The sequence below is a fragment of the Phascolarctos cinereus genome, unplaced genomic scaffold (assembly GCF_003287225.1).
Source record: "Phascolarctos cinereus isolate Bilbo 61053 unplaced genomic scaffold, phaCin_HiC Scaffold_4;HRSCAF=312, whole genome shotgun sequence".
In the NCBI taxonomy this organism is placed as follows: Eukaryota; Metazoa; Chordata; class Mammalia; order Diprotodontia; family Phascolarctidae; genus Phascolarctos; species Phascolarctos cinereus.
The window spans coordinates 74,532,246-74,549,969 of NW_027555847.1; the positions used below are offsets into that span (position 1 = coordinate 74,532,246).

At 37.7% G+C, this 17,724-nt stretch overlaps 1 protein-coding gene across 2 annotated transcripts in view; it reads left to right on the plus strand.

Moving 5' to 3' along the window:
• DDC (dopa decarboxylase) overlaps positions 1–17,724 on the plus strand; it is a 113,068-nt gene that overhangs the window by 73,550 nt on the left and 21,794 nt on the right. For both annotated transcript variants that reach the window (XM_020981309.2, XM_020981308.2), the window contains exon 10: positions 13,197–13,273. In XM_020981309.2, the coding sequence (XP_020836968.1) occupies positions 13,197–13,273 (77 nt within the window). The remainder of the gene's footprint in view (positions 1–13,196; positions 13,274–17,724) is intronic.

Here is a 17,724-nt window from a genome sequence, read left to right on the forward strand (position 1 = left end):
CCATCCAGGCAATGGCAATTTAAATCAGTAAATATTTACCAAATACCTAAACCTTATGCTTCTGTCCTCCTTCCTCCCCCATCTACACTTTGTTCACTAATCAAATCTAGTCAGATAAATTAAAGTCCCTATGAAATCTTCCTTGAGTCCATCACTGCATTTGTAATAGTGCACAAAATTTTGCCATCAATTATTTAACAATGGATAGCAAATATCCATTATGTGCCTATTGTGTGCAGAACACTGTAATAGGCACTAAGGGGAGAGAAAAATTTTAGCTGCTTTCTTTTTTTAATGCAGTTCTTTCCTTCATGGAGTTTACAATATGGTGGGAGCCATGAAATCGAAAAAGATAATAATAAGTAACTATAATAAGTGCCACTAGAATAAGTTCAACACTTATAAAAGTGGCTTTTAAGGAATCAAGAGGCAGCTCTTACTAGCCAGAGTGACAAAATAAGGTTTCTTAGACGAGGTAGCATTCGTTTGTTCCTTTGTTTAAATCAGCTTTGTTTGGCCTCATTTTTAATATGTTTTCTCAATTATGTGTACAAATTTTTTTTAACATTTGTTTTTAAAAATTTTGAGTTTCAAGTTCTTTCCCTTCCTTCCTCTCCTTCCTCCTTGAGAGGGCAGCAATATGATACAGATTATACATATGAAGTCATGCAAAACATATTTTCATATTAACCATGCTGCAAAAGAAAACACAGACCAAAAAAAAAAAAAAGAAAGTAAAAAAAAGTATACTTCGATCTGCATTCAGACTTCAACAGTTTTCTCTCTGGAGGTGAATAGATTTTTTGTCATAAGTCCTTTGGAACTGTCTTGGGTCATTGTATTGATCAGAATAGCTAAGTCATTCATAATTGATTATCATTCCCAAACACTGATGTTATTATGTACGATTGTTCTAGTTCTACTCACTTCACTTTGCATCATCTTATATAAATCTTTTGAGGCTTTTCTGAAACCATTCTGCTCATTATTTCATGTAACACAATAGTATTCCATCACATTCATTTATCACAACTTGTTCAGCTATTTCCCAATTGATGGGCATACCCTCAATGTCCAATTCTTTGCCACAAAAAGAGTTGCTACACACTTTTTTTTCATTTATGTCCTTTTCTTTTTGCTTTGATCTCTTTGGGATACAGACAAATCAGTGGTATTGCTGGGTCCAAGGGCAGACACAATTTTGCAGCCCTTTGGGTATAGCTCCAGATTGCTCTCCAAGTTGCTCTGCAACTCCACCAGTGTCCCAATTTTTTCCACATCCCCTCCAACATTTGTCATTTTCCTTTTCTGTCATATTAACCAATCTGATAGGTGTATGGTGATACCTAAGACTTGTTTTAATGTGCATTTTTCTAATCAGTCATTTAGAACATTTTTTCATATGACTATAGATAGCTTTGATTACTTTGTCTGAAAATTGTCTGTTCATATCCTTTGACCATTTATCAATTGGGGAATGATTCATATTCTTATACATTTGACTCTTTTCTATATGTTTGAGAAATGAGGCTTACCCACGAGCAATGAATATTTCTCTTATTGTTTAGATCTGACTTTATTTGTGTGAAAAGTGGTTTGTAATTTTGTTCATATAGTTCCTGGGTTTGTCTTGGCAGGTAGACTCCTGAGTATTTTATATTGTCTGCAGTTATTTTAAATGAAATTTTAAATGAAATTAAATGAAATTTAAATGAAAGCTTTCTATTGCTTCCTGCTGGACTTTGCTGCTAATATATAAAAATGCTGATGATTTATGTATATTTATTTTATATCAGGCAACTTTGCTGAATTCATGTTTCAATCAATTTTTCAGTTGATTCTCTAGGATTCTCTAAGTATACCATCATATCATCTGCAAAGAGCGATAGTTTTGTTTCCTCATTGCCTATTCTAATTCCTTCCATTTCTTTTTTTCTCTTATTGATATAGCTAGAGGAGAAAGAATTTGAGTTGAGCTTTAAAAGATGAGTAAGAATTCAGTAAGCAAAGGAAGAATAGGAAGACATTTCAGACAGTGTGAAAGTTGCAGCTAGATGGTACAGTATTTGGGAAGAAAATAAGCATTTATTAAGTGCCTGCTATGTGCCAGGAACTGTGTTAAGTACTTCACAAATATTATCTCATTTGATCCTAAAAGCAACCCTGGGAGATAGATACAATTGTTGTCTCTATTTTATGGAGAAGGCAACTGCATTAGAGAGAAGTTAAGTGACTTGCATGGGGGTCACACAGGTAGTAAATGTCTGAAGCTGAAACTGAACTCAGGCCTTCCTGACTCCTGGCCCATCATTTTACCTAGATTCCTCTATAGAGTGCTGGACTTGGAGTCAGAAAGATCTGAATTCCACTCTTTTCTGAAATAGTTTTTTTTGAAATACTTCTAATTATATGATGTTGGGCAAGTTGCCTCTTTTAGCCTCAGTTTTCTTGTTTATAAAATGGGGACAAATAATAGCATCTACATTACAGGGTTATTGTGAGTATGAAATGAGACAATATGTAAAATGCCTTTGCAAGTGTAAAATGCCTACACAAATGCTAGCTGTGAGTTATTGTTGTTAATGGTGTGAATAAAGGCAGGAAGGAGCAGGAGATTTTGGGGGGCACTTGGTTTGACTGGATCATAGTGGGGAACAACATGAGATTAATGGAGAGTAGATTGCAGAAGGGACTTAAATGCCACACAAAGATGTCTGAACTTTTTGTGACAGCAAAGTACTGAAGACTGGATAGTAGCTGTCTTGCATCATTCATTATTGTTACTCATTTAACACTAAGTCTCCAAGTATCTTCTAACACTAACTCTTCATTTTACAGATTAGGAAACAGAGAGGCATATTGATTTACCCAAGGTCACACAGCTAGGTAGTGGTACAGTCAGCATTAACACCCAGGTCTGTAGACTCCAGATCTTATATTCTTTTCCCCTGAATCTTTTCAGCTAGCAAGTAGTATGGGTATAAAGAGTAGAGAACTGGCCTCAGAGCCAAGATCTGTGTTTAAGAGCTGCCTCTGATACCTTCTGGCTGTGTGACCCGGGCAAGGCTCACCCCTCCCGAGCTGTAGGCAACTTTCTAGGACTATAAGCTGCCCAAGAGGGGCGGACCTGTATGTGTAGAGGGATTTTGTTTGTTTGGTTGGTTTTTGCTAGGCAATGGGTTTAAGTGACTTGACCAGGGTCACACAGCAATAAGCTGAATTCTAATGTCATATGGATAGATATGTGGCAGCTCTGAATTATTCAGAGGTAGTTTTCTGCATGTAAGTTGTGCTCAGACACACCTTGGTGTCATTTCATAGACTTTAAACAGATAAAGTGTGAGGGAATTTTTTTAAAGAGAATAAATGACTCCAGATTTTGGGGTTGGAAAGGATATTTAGAGCTCGTTTAGTCCAGTCTCCCACACCACACAAGAGTCTTCTTGACAGCACAAATACAGTAGTAGTTTCTTAGCCAATTTCTTAAAACTGGAAAAAGTTTTGGAGGTGTATTTCTTTCAACACACCTATCTTTGCTCACATTGGGGAAACTATTTTTCTAAATCAATGAAAGAACCAAAGACCACAGAAACCTGTGACAAACAATACACCTCCCATTTTCCTTCTCACAGCCCACCAAATGTAATTTTTAAGTGGATCTCGGTTCCTAGGATAACACAGTGATGCTCAGGAGTGAGCTTTGAAGCAGCTGACCCCAGAATGTGTTCTTCTGTAGTTGGCTGCTGGCAGGAGGGATTTGTTCTCAGTCATTCAAATATTTTCTCTCCTGAAATGTGAATGATTTCCTCAGTTATCTCTCCAATATTACCGTAGTTCATGCATATTCATGGTGTCACTCCTAGTGTATTATCCCAGTAGGAAGGTATTGGAGGGAGGGCTGGGAGTTCAGAAGACCTGAGATTTAGTCACAGTTTCACAATTTGCTAGCTGAGAGACTTTGGGCAAGTCAGTGAATGTCTTTGGACCCCAGTTTCATCATCAGTAAAAGAAGTTAAACTACATCTTTAAAGTCTCTTTCAGCTCTAACAAAAATGACCAATTTTTAAAAAATCAATTATAAGGATAAACAACTTTGTATTTTTAATAAAAACTATTTTAATGCTAGTTTCCAATCCTTTAGATTTCTTGGGGGCATGCAGTATGTTAAAAAGGGTGTTTATATGTTTGGATTTCAATTTAAAGTGGGTGTTTTTTAATTTTTTTTGAGGAGGGGTAGTAAAGGGGAGGAAATAGATTTAATAATTTGAAAAACCCACACAATTTCTCTAAGCATGATGATTATGATGCCACCATCACTGCCAACAACAACAATAATAGTCTAAAACTGTGATTTCATCAGTGTATTGGCAACTAAGCTGTAATTTAATGTCTTAGAGTTGCCTGGAATATTGAGAAGCATATAAGGAAATAAGATATTAAGTAATAAGTCAAATGACTTGGCCAGAGTCAGCAAAACTTGAACCCAAGCCATTTTGATTCATATCCAGTTCTCCAGGATACTTCTTTAATAATAATACTACTAATAATTGGTACATATATAGCACTTTGAGATTTGAAAAACACTTTATATGTTATCGAATTGGGTCTCACCATAGTCCTTTGAATTGAGGGCTACAGGGTATAGTCCCTATTTTAGAAATGAAGAAACTGAGACTGTAAGAGATTAAGACCTGCCTGTGGTCACACAGTGTTGGAGGGAGAATCTGAATCTGGGTCTTCCTGATTCCAAGTCAGTGCCTTCTATACAGACATACCTTGGAGATATTATGAGTTCTGTTCCAGACCCTTAAAATAAAGTGAACATCACAGTAAAGTGAGTCACATGAATTTTTTGGTTCCCCAGTGTATATAAAAGTTGTGTTTAAACTATGTTGTAGTCTATTAAGTATGAAATAGTATTGTGTCTAAAAAAACAATGTACATACCTTAATTTAAAAGTACTTCATTGCTAAAAAAAAAATGCTAACTATCATCTGAGCCTTCAGCAAATTGTAATCTTTTTGCTGGAGGAGGGTCTTCCCTCCATGTTGGTGGCTGCTGACTGATCAGGGTAGTGGTTGCTGAGAGCTGGGTGGCTGTGGCAATTTCTTAAAATAAGACAACAATGAAGTTTGCCACATCGATTTATTTTCCTTGCACTAAAGATTTCTCTGTAGCATGTGATGCAGTTTGATAACATTTTACCCACAATAGAACTTCTTTCAAACTTGAAGTCAATGTTCTCAAACTCTGCCACTGTTTTATCAACAAAGTTTATGTAATATTCTTCAATATCATTGTGTCTCAGGGAATAGGGAGGCCCAAGGAGAGGGAGAGAGACCAGCAACAGTGAGTCTGTGGAGCAGTCAGAATACACATATATCCTTTATGAATTAAATTCCCCGTCTTATATGGGCAAGATTTCTGCTGCCCTAAGATAGTTACAATAGTAATATTAAAGATCACTGATCAAAGATGTGATAACGGAAAAGTTTGAAATATTTCAAGAATTACCAAATGTGACACAGAGATACCATGTGAGTACATGATTTTGGAAAAATGGCACTAATAAATAGACTTGCTTGACATAGGGTCACCACAAACCTTCAATTTGTAAAAAAACACAACATCTGTGAAGTGCAATAAAATGAAGCACAATATAACGAGCTAAGCCTGAACCTAGTCACTGATGTAACCAGTTTATTGCAACACAGTTTTGTTGGGCTGAGAGCATATGACAGCTGGACAGCAGCAATATTCTCACAGAGCTACAATGTGGTGAAAGAATATGGGGCAAGGTAAATAAGATGGGATTCCTCAAAGAAATCAACAGATGGTGTAAAATTACAGCATTATGTGATTAACAATAACACTGATGTCAGCCTCAATGGAAACTCATACAGGGGAAATGAATGTGCTTATACTTAATGAATACATGTCATTTTCTTTTCTATTAAACAGAGGCTCACTGCTGCTACTCAATATATATATATATATATATATATGTATATATATGTGTGTATATATATGTGTATATATGTATGTATATATATATATATATATATATATGTGTGACTTTAAAGGCCACATGAATTCAGTAGTGTGTTCCTGTAAACTCTGCCCTTTGGATGCTTTTGCCAAGACTTGAGCATTACATCTATCCCTGACTCCTACATATTAGTTTAGTTTACTGCGGCTCCTGCTGTTTGTCAGTAGATCTTATCCATATGTCTTGTTACTGGGAAGCCTCATTCCAACCATATTCTGATGATTTCTCTATTTGAAATCCCTTCAATATTTGTATGTACAGGGGAGAGGCTGGTGAAGTGAAAAGAATATGAGATTTGGAGCAAGAGGACTTGGATCTAAATCCCAGGTCTCCCACTTAACTATCAATAGGTCCCCGGGGCAAGTCACTTCAAGTCTCTAGCCCTCAGTTTCCTGATCTGGAAAGAAGTTGGGCTAGATGTCTGATGCCTGCCTAGTTGGTAAACTTCCTGAGACTTTGTTTACTATTGTTCTCTTGCTATCATCTTTTTCTGTGTGATGCAGAACAAAGAACATCAAAATTGGAGCGAGAGGACCTGGGTTTGAATCCCAGCTCTGATATTTATTCACTTGGGGCAGTCCCTTAACGTCTCTTGGGTCACAGTAAGATCTCTGCAAGATGAGGGGGTTGGACTGGCTGACCTCTGAAGTCCCTTCTGACTCAAAATTCCTACTGCCCAGCACTACTAGTAGTAGGAGGCAGCATTTTTCCTTTTACACTTTCACTATCACAAGGTACCTTCCCATACAGTCTCTCCTTTGACTCCCACTTTAACCTATTGTGGAAGGTAGTAGGAGTGGCTGTTACTCCCATTTTAGAGATAAATAATCTGAAGCTCAGTGGGGTTAAAAACTTGCCCAAAGTCACCCCAATCAGCAAATAGTGGTATCCCCACAGTTGTAGATTCAACAAATGCTTGTTGAAGCAATGATTGTCAGACTAATTGGTTCAATCTGTCTTAATGCCTTGCCCCTTTTTCACTCACTACATAGCAACTTTGTGAAGATCTTGCTGCTGTCCATTTCTGGTATGCTCTCAGCCCAACAAAATTGTGTTGTGATAGCCTGGTTACATCTGGGGTTTCCAGTGCTGATTGATTCTAATTTGTCTCACAAATTTATATGGCTTGTGGCTTTTTTTTTTGAACCTATATTCTTCAAGGTGTCCAGGGAAACAGATAGAACTAGATGTTATGCTCTTAGTTTGGAAAATGGATGATCATCATAATGTTAATTTTAATATAATATTATTTGCTAGAATTTATGTAGCACTTTAAAATTTGCAAAATGTTTTACATAACATCTCATTTTATCCTCTCAACAACCATGTGAGGTAGGTGCTAGTATTATAATACCCATTTTACAGATGAAGAAACTGAGGCTAATTCAAGAGGTTAATTAGCTTGCCTAGCTAGGGTCACATAACTAGTAAATGTCTGAGGCAGCATTTGAACTTAGTTCTGAGGAAGCATTTCAAATCCAGGTCTTTTTGCCCACAAGTCAGGCGTCTCTGACCACTGGGCTACCTGCTGTCTCTATTTATATTCAAATAAGGGAAGGATAGAATCATTTAGAAAACTCCTAGTACAGGCAGATGGCCTTCCGCCGTCAACATATATCACAAATCCCTATGTTAAGACAGTGGATAAATCCTATGGAGTTGCCTGAGGTTAAATTCCTCTTTGAGGATCACTAGAACCAAATGTCAGGCAGGATTTGAATACAAGTCTTCCTGACTACAACATTATACTCTAAACTTAGGATTTTGACATAATCATCATAATTAAAAGAAATATAAAAGTAACATGTGCTGTGTTCCTTGAACATAAGTATAGTTGCCAACTTCTATAAGGAAGGAAGAAAATAAGCATTTATTGAGTGCCTGTAATATTCCAGGCACTGTGTTAAGCCCTTTACAAACATTATCTCATTTGATCCTCCCAACAACCTTGTGAGGTTGATGCTATTAATAGACTCAGTTTACATGGGAAACTGAAGCAGATGGAGGTTAAGTTGTTTGCCCAGGGTCACATAGCTAGTAAGTATTTGAAGTCAAATTTGAACTCCTGTCTCAGTGCTTTATCTTCTATGCCACCTAGTGCCTCCTATATTTAAAAAGATACCTCCTCTCCCCACCCCCACCCTTATACACTCAAGAGTGAATTGTTGTTGGTTTTTAATTTCAGACTTGGCTATTATTACAAATGGGAAATTAAAGGAAAGAAAATTGTTTACTGAACTCACTGGCGTTTCGTGTGTGCATTCTTTGAAATGAAAACTGTATCTGTATTTCATAATGAAATTTCACCAGTGGTTAGTCCATAATATAAAGTAAAAATTTTGGTTATTTCCATTAAATATAGAAATAGACAAGATAATTGGAATTTCTAAAAAACCGACTTTGAACAACCACAGTCAATCCTTTCCCTAATGATTTCATTATTCTGCTCATAAACCTTTTGCTGTGCATTTGTTGCTAAGAATCCTTTGTATGCAAATTTAAACCCTTCTTGCTAGGTCTTAATGGTCCATTACTATGGGATTAGTTTTTCAAAAAGTTCCACACTCCTCAACATATCTGATATGCTGATAACTACACTCAAAAATCCCAATCGCTCTTCCCCTTCCCAATTAGTTCATTGATACAGAGTAGGATTACTACCTAAGGAACCACAAGGATTTCAGCCACTTACAAGAGGTCACAGCAGTTCTAACGTTCTTAAAACCTGAAAGTGGTTCTAGAAACTGATTTAGAAATAAAAGGTAGTTCAGCCTGTTCTGCTGGAACTTACCTTTGGGATATCTTGGTTCTTCTGTTCATTAATATCCTACTTTTTTTTGTAGTTTGGTGTTAAACATTTTTAGGAGGCTTGTGCAAATGTGATCTCCTATGATCCTATAATGAAGGGAGTTTAGGGGAATTGGGTCCCATCTTTCCTGTTACAAGAAGAAATGAGACCCTCAGAGGTTAAGTAACTTGCCCAAGGTCACACATTTCCAGCATCATAATTTTCATTTTCTTCATCATCATCATCATCATCATCATCATCACCATCAATAGGTCACATTTATTTAGTTGTTTAAAGTTTGCAAAGCCATTCAGGTAGCTCACCTCATGTGAAACTTGCTACAAACCTGTAAGATATTGTAGAATCTATAAATATTATCATTCTCATGTTTGCAAATGAGGAACTGAAGTTCAGAACGTGATTTTTCCATGGTCTTTCAACTAGCAAGAGCTGGAGATGAGATTGGAACCCTTCTGATTCCAAATATGGCACTCTACCCACTATGCAACACGTTCTCTCTGGTTTTCTGTTTTCTGAGCTAAGTATGCTTATGTTCATTGGTTATAGGATATAAAACTTGGAGGGGTCAAAGGAATTTAGTTCATACTCTTCATTGTATTAGTGACAAAAATGATGCTTAGAGTGGGCAAATCAACTGCCCAAGGTCATACAAGTAGTAAGTGGTAGGGCTGGGGTTTGAACCCAAGACCTTTGATTCCACATTCAGTTCCTTTAATGATTCTTTATGTGAATTGGTTTATAGGTCCCTCCCTCTTCTAACCACCTTTTTGGGGACACATATTGCTTTGTCAATGCTTCTCTTAAAATGAGTTACTGCATTTCCTGAAGAAATTTTATCTCAATAGTACAGAATGGCAAAATGCGCAAAACAGCAATGACATTACACGGAGTTACTGAGTTAATTTAATGAAATTAATCCTAAAAGGGAGGGATAATAACAGTTCCTATTTCTATGGTACTTTAAGGTTTGCAAATCACTTTATACACATCATCTCCTTTGGTCTTTAGGGCAGCCCTAGGAGGTAGATGCTATTATTTTTTCCCATCTTACAGAGGAGGGAACTGAGGCTGAGATAGGTTAAGGAATTTGCCCAGGATCATAGAGCTAGTAAGTAGAGTCTCTGAGGTAGCATTTGGAACCAAACTGAGGCTCAGAGAATTTAAGTGACTTATCCAAGGACCTTATCCTGCTGACTCCAAAGACTGCACTGATTCTTTTTGGTCATGGATCACCTCACACATCAGAGGGTCTAAATCATCCTACAGCATATCCTCTTTTATCCTCTTCCTTTACTCTTTATTTCAACCTTCCTCTCTTCCCCCTCTACATACCCGGTATAGTTCTAATGAATTAATTTGATTAAAAAAACTTACAATATAGTGTAGCTAAAAGAGTATGGGATTTAGAGGCAGCTTGTAGATAGAATGTTGGACCCAAAATAACGAAAACCTGAGTTTAAATCCAGCCTTAGACACTTACTAGCTGTGAAACCCTGGGTAAGTCACTTAACCTCTGCTTGCCTCAGTTACCACAACTGAAAAATGGGGATAATAGTCGCACCTGCCTCTCAAGGGTTGTTGTGAGGTTCGAATGAGATCCTTGTAAAGGACTCAGAGAACATGCTACCATCTATCTACTGTATGATAAGTTTCTTTATCCACTGGACAAGTTTCTTGTACTAGTAATAGACAATACTTTATGGTTTGTAGTACATTTTGTATATGTCATGTCACCAAAGTAGGAGGCTAGGTGGCATGTGGGTCAGAGCTTTGGATTTGGAGTCAGGAAGATACAAGCTCAAATTCTATCTCAGACACTTATTAGCTGAATAACCCTAGGCAAATCACTCTGCCTTTCTCAGCCTCAGTTTCTTCATCTGTAAAATAAGGATAATGAAATTTATGAAGTGCTTTGCAAACCTTAAAATATTATGTAAATTATACTGGTGGGTCTGAAGTCAGGAAGACCTGAGTTCAAATCTGACCTCAGACACTTAAGTAGTTGTATGAATCTAGGCAAGTCATTTAACCCTGTTTACCTTAGTCTCCTCATCTGTCAAATGAGCTGGAGAAAGAAATGGCAAACTATTTCAGTATCTTTGCCAAGAAAATCCCAAATGGGGTCATGAAGAGTCGGATATGACTAAAATGTCTCAACAATAAAAATTTGAGCCTTACAAGAACCATTTGAGGTAGGGAGTACACATGTTATTATCCCTATTTTATAAATAAGTGAACTGAGACTTAGAGAGTTTACATGACTTATCCAAGGTCACAGAGTAAGTAGGTATCAGACTCTTCTAGGTCTCCTTGACCCAAAGTCCAGCACTCTAATTATGTCATCATGATTCCTTCCACTTCAACTCCCTCTGGACCTCAGTTTTCTAATCCGTAAAATGAGGGAATTAGACTAGATGAACTCTGAGCTCCTTTCTTGGAACTGCTACTGTATAATCCTGATTCCATAATGAAACCAAGTCATTCTTGGATTCTTAGTCACCTGTGTAGTTCCTAAAACCAGCTGCAATCATATGTAGTTGGCCCCCTATTAAATGTTTATTGAAATGAATCTCTGTGTCTCGGGTAGCTTTGTTTATTTATATCATCACAGAAAGCACTCCTAACTGGGTCAGCTATTAGAATGTGTGCCCTTGTTCACATATGAGACTGAGATAGCATTGGTCTATCACGTGAAATCAGTCACCACAACTGGGGAAAAAAAACTCCAAATGCCTTCCCTACAAACAGTGGGGCAGTCAGGAGTATCATTTTCATATGTGAAGGGCAGTATTGTGTGGGTGTATCTTCCATTAGTTTTAATGGAATTTTCTCATACAATTCAAGCAGAGAAAATAATCCAGAAAGTTTATTATTGTTGATTGACACAGTCTCTTTTTTTTCCTTTGAGAGGAGGAAAAAAAACACACAGATATTGGCTTTTTGAAAATAAATCCAGTTACCTTTCTCTCTCATTTCCTCATTGGTAGTCAGTATTCTCGAAGCTTTATTTCATGCTTGCTGGACTTTATCTTTCAGTGACTATTACATTACATTTGTTTTCCAAGCCAAGGCCACTGTCAGATTGAAATTTAGTCTCCTGTCTGTCCCTAGGAAACTTTCACCACAACGTTGCGTTAGGCCATGGCTACGCACCAAAGTAGAGACAATTTTCAAATTTCTCGTGTGATTTTTTTAAACTTTCGCTTTGCAGTGATCATATTCTAATATGTGTAAGGATGTTGAATAGAGAGACCCTGACTCAGGTCCCCCCTTTGATATACACGTGCTGGGTCATCTTGGGCAAATCACCTGATCTGTTAGTGAGTGCTCCAGGCACCTCGCTAAGCTTTGTAGGAAAGGTGCCAACCTGCATTGGTAAAGAGAGTTTTCTCACCTGGGGACTTCCCTATACAAATGAAATCATAAGCCCATGTGCCATGTAATTTGTGGTATAGATTTGTGCATACTGGCATCCTTTTCCTATTTGACTGTAAAACGTTGGAAGGCAAGGTCATTGTTTTTCATTTCTCTCTATCCCCAACTGTCCAGCCCAGTCTCTTGAACTTAATGTTGTTGAATTAAATTGAATTGAATTACATAATTCAAGTCCCTTTATACTTTCCACTCAGAATAAAAAAAATGATGGGAGGTTTTTGCCTTGAATTATCGATAACACAAGCTCCCTCGTATACCTAGACCCTTGGCCTCTAGTAGTGTTCCACATTTGTTTGTGTAATGGGACCTGGCGCATGTCCAGAGTACCTCTGATGGCCTTGCATTTGGGAGTTTGTTCTTTTTTCCTTCAGGGGAAAGGGACAACTCTGTAATAGAGAGGAGGTGCCTATGGATTAAATTATAGGGGAGGACATACTGGGGCTCAGGACTGTGTTACTCTCAAAAGGTACCTGTAGATCTACTTAGGAAGTCCTTATTCAATTAGCTTATGTTATTTATTATCTCTATTGGTTGAGTTTCCATTTGGAAGACATTTTTTTTAGAATAAGTTTTTATTGAAATCTTTTGCTTTTACATGAACTAAATTTCCTCCATAGCCCCATCTTTCCAATCTGAGAGACCTATCTATCCCTTATAACAGAATTTTTGGAAAGCTTTCTATGTGTCTTCTCCTTGTCCTTTAAATACATACACTTATTTTTTAAAATGAAAATGAGTGAAATTAACGTAAGACAAATGAATGTACAAGGATTTTCTGAAGCCTATAAGTATATAGCATGATTGTAGAATCAAACCATTTTCTGACATTTCTGATTCTTTGACATGACAACAGTATGATTATAACATGATTTATATGTATTATATGGATTTGACCAAAAACAGGGTGAAAAAGAGAGCAGACTTGATAGGTGCCTTTAAACTGGATCCTCTTTACCTACAGCACCAAAACCAAGACTCTGGTAAGCAGACTTTCTTCATTTTATTGTCACTGTTGCTTTTTAAGGTGATCTTGACTCAATGTTAAATCCAAAGTCACCTCCCAAACTTATGTTATTGCAGCAGGTGTTCATACTGGGCAAAGAAAGTCCAAACCCAGGTCAGCTCGGTGTTTCCAGAACTCTAACTAGGGTGAGGTTAACAGGGTTACACCTACTTAGCAGGAGCACATCATTAAAGTTGGAAGCTACCATATGGCTCTCTTCTTCCAGACGAGCTCCTCCTTAGCCAGACCTTGCCCTGCTCCATTTCCCTAGTGATTTCTTCAGCAACAGATTTATAGTTTTCTGGGATCTTTGCCCACAGAGGTTTCAGTGCCTGTAACTAAATTTGTCTGAAAAACAAAAACAAAGTTGACTTGAAAGTTGTTTTTTTTTTTCAGGCTGCTTATCTTAGGTATATTTTGTGAAGTGTGGCCTAGGTGTGAAAGTGCTAGTTAGAGCTCTGGGTACCTATATGTTAGCTGAAGTGATTGGGTATTCATCAGTTAGGACCGCTACATAGGTTACACCTAAGACTTGGACTGTACAGGTAAGCCATGCAAACCATCACCTAGATGTATGAGTTTATTACATATTCCCTGTATTGAGAGGGACTTATTTTGATCTGTCCAGCTAGAATAAATAAGGCTATGACTTGAGGTGCTGACAGTTCCTTCTGACTAATGAGGAATTTTTGATTTGAATATTATCATGAAAAATATCATACTTGATGGATTTTTAAAGTACACATGGGAAAATTCTCTGGATATAAAATAAATTGTCAAAAACAAAGGCATTCTCCATACATGGAGTACCTTAACTTTCCCAGGACTAGAGAAGTTGGTGACCTCCTACACTGAACACAAGAGAAGGGAATAATGTGTGATTTTGCTTAAAAAATGACCTGAATGACAGGCTCATTTGAGGTGTCCCTTCCTGTTCTCTTTCTCATCTCTTGTTGGACCATTACTAATGTGTAGGCGCCACAAACTGGGATTTCCCAGACTCCATAACTAGAGAAGCTTATGACTCATAGTAAAGTTGTTGGGAATTTTTAACTTCTGGCACTTTAGGATGACTTAGATAATGTACCATGAAAATATTATCAAAATTCAGGCCACAAAAAAAAAAGCCCAAGAAGAGTTTGCATGTTTTTCTTGTTTCTCTCTCTCTCTCTCTCTCTCTCTCTCTCTCTCTCTCTCTCTCTCTCTCTCTCTCTCTCTCTCTCTTCCCCCCTTCTCTCCCCTCCCCCTTCTTTCTTTTCTCCCTCTCATCCCTTCTTTCTCCCTCTCTCTTTTGCTCTTTGGACAAACTATTTGGCAGTATACTTTTATTTAATGATTTTTGTAGAATGATGTTATAACATTGCTAGTAGGAAACAAAGAGACCACCTACAGCAACCACAGTGAGATTCACCAGACAGCAGAAGGTTTGCAGTGTGTAAAGGACCTACATTATCCCTGAATCCACTGTGTAGCAAGCAATTTTTGTGATGGAGTTTTATGGCACTATATTTAATCTCCAAATAGACAATCTACAGGCATTTCAAACTCAACATGGCCAAGACATAATTCATTATCATCCCTCCCTCCCACACCCCAACCTATCTCTCCTCTGAACTTGGCTATTTCTGTCGAGGACTCCATCATCCCTCCACCCACCAAGGTTTACAACCTGAGTCTTTGACACTTTTCTCTCCTGCATCTCTTATATTCAGTGGCCAAGTCTTTTCAAATGTACCTCCACAACATCTCTTATAGACATCCTCTTCTTCCCCTTTGTATGTCCAGGCCCTTATCACATGTCTCTTGGACTATAATAACAAGTTCCCATTGGGAATCCTGGCTTCTATTCTCTTCCCTATCTCATCCACCCTCCACACAGCTGTCCAGACAATTTTCATAACTGTCATGCTATCATGCCACTCCCTTACTCAAATCTTTAGTAGCTCTAGCATAAAATATAAAATTCTCAATCTGGTGTTGAAGGAAGAAAGGAAAGCAAGCATTTAAGTGCCTACCATGTGTCAAGCATTGTGATCAGCACTTTATAAATATTATCTTATTTGATCCTTACAACAACCCTGGGAAGTAGGTGTTATGATTATTTATAGTTGGGGAAACTGAGGTAGACAGAGGTTAAGTAACTTGCCCAATGTCACATAGCTAGTAAATGTCTGAGGATGGATTTGAACTCAGGTCTTCCTGACTCCAGGCCCATGCTCTATCCACTGTACCACCTAGTTGCCTTTGGGCCTTTATAATCTGTCTTCAGTCTCCTTTGATAGGCTTATTGAACTCTCCTTCATATTCCAGTCAAATTGGCCCACCTTCTGTTTCCCAAACTCAGTACATTGCTTCCTCCCTCTATGCCTTTGCCGAGGCTGTCCACCATGCCTAGAATGCATTCCATCCTCAGTGTCACCTCTTAGAACCCTTAGCTTTCTTTAAGGATCAGTTCATGTGTCATTTCCTATAGGAAGCCTTTTTTGATCCCTTTAGTTGTTAATACTCTTCCCCTCTTCCACAGATTATCATGTTTCTACTTTTTTGTTGATGAAAATTACATGGAGTAATGGATAATGGAAAGAGTGGTGGCCACAGAGTCAGGGATACCTAGGTTCAAGTCCTTCCTCTGACACACACTGGCCCTGTGACATTGGGCAAGAAGGCCAGGCACCTATCTGCTTTGATAGAGGGAATTCCTCCCAATAAGGTTTCTATAACAATATAATCACAGGTTAGCCAAAAAATCCTACACAAACAAAGCTTAGCTGTTTAACACACACACATATACATACATACCTACACAGGTAGGTAGGTAACACACACACACATATATGTATATATATATATATATATATATATATATATATATATATATATATATATATATATATAATAAGCTCCTTAAGGATTGGTTTTCATTTTGTCTCTGTATACTCAGCAAATATAGCACCTAATACCAAGTGCTGATATGCCCAAGCAGCCTCAACTCTGCAGCCCCAGCTTCCACTGCCAAGTGTCTTCTCCTACATGGTGACCAGGGTGAGATGCTGGGAAAAGACTGTGGCTGAATGCTACAGGAGCACCCGTACCCAAGGCAAAATAGCAATGGATTTCTGTTTATTGATAACAACAATGATGGCTGGGAGATCCTACTTCCCTATTCCTTTTCTGGCTCTCATATGCTGAGCATATATCTCATTCCTCATTTCTTCAAAAAGTCTCTGCCTTCTCTATTGCCCATATGTTCTAAGAAGAAACTGGTTTCTTGAAAATATTTTCATTTCATACATGTGTATCTTGGTTTCAGGGGCTTGGGGGGAGGGAAGAGTAACAGGAGCATAAGTAAAGTTAAATTTTGCTGAAGGACACAGAAAGAGGGATTCTTTTTCTAATTTACTGGAATGACCAGCTGGAACTTAAAACAAACCACAGAGATTTTATTAATACACAATATTATAGCTCCCTCAAAGCTGGGAAAGGATGAAATGAATCCTCACTGTCCAGAATTCTTCTTGACATAAAAAGATTTAGCTGTGTTCTGGTGGGAGGAGACTTGCTAATTAGAAGTAGGAGAAAACCCTTAGCTGAGACAGTGGCTTTGAGCAACTACCATTTTCCATTAACTTCTCCCATAGCATGTCAAAGGAAACCATCCTTCCCACCTTCCCCTCTCCAAGGGATTAGTGAACACAGAAGGTCAAGCTTCAAGGAAGGAATTGGGAAAAAGTAGCTGTACCCTAGGAATGTGTTGGTAAATGTTTAACAAGCAGCTCTCCTCCCCACAGACCCATTTTAAGTTTAAGCTGCACTATTAACATTTTCTTCATCACTTTTTAAAGTCTAGACAATCCACAAAACAATAAATCAAGCCCTGATTTATAGCTTTCCAAGGAGTAAATGATCATCCTGAAAATTTAACAATCAGTTTTTGTGAGCTGGTATGAGCTGGGCTCTGACACACCCCTGCTCCAACCATAACAGGGTGAAGAACAAATAACTGCCACCATCAACCATTGTTAGATTTACAAACGAAGTCTGCCAGGCTGACAATATTGGGACAAACAGCTCCTTTAGCTTTCAAGCAGCAGTGTTATTAAAAGTCAGAGCCCACATATTTTTATCAACAAAACTCTTTGGGAGATGAAAGAATTGCTTTCCTATGTAAGAGGGCAACTAGTGCTGTATTTTAGCTTAGTTTTTAGACTGGAAGCATCTCATAATTGAAAGATAAAAGTTATTCCCATGCTAATTGACACTTAAGGATTACCAGAAATCCATTTTTACTCCAACTACCATCATTATATTAATTACTAATTAATAACAATTATAGTATACATTTATCAAGTGTGTTAAGTGTTATATAGGCACTTTGTACACTGAATTAATTAAGTAGACAACAATTTTCATCTCAAGCTCCTTTTCTTT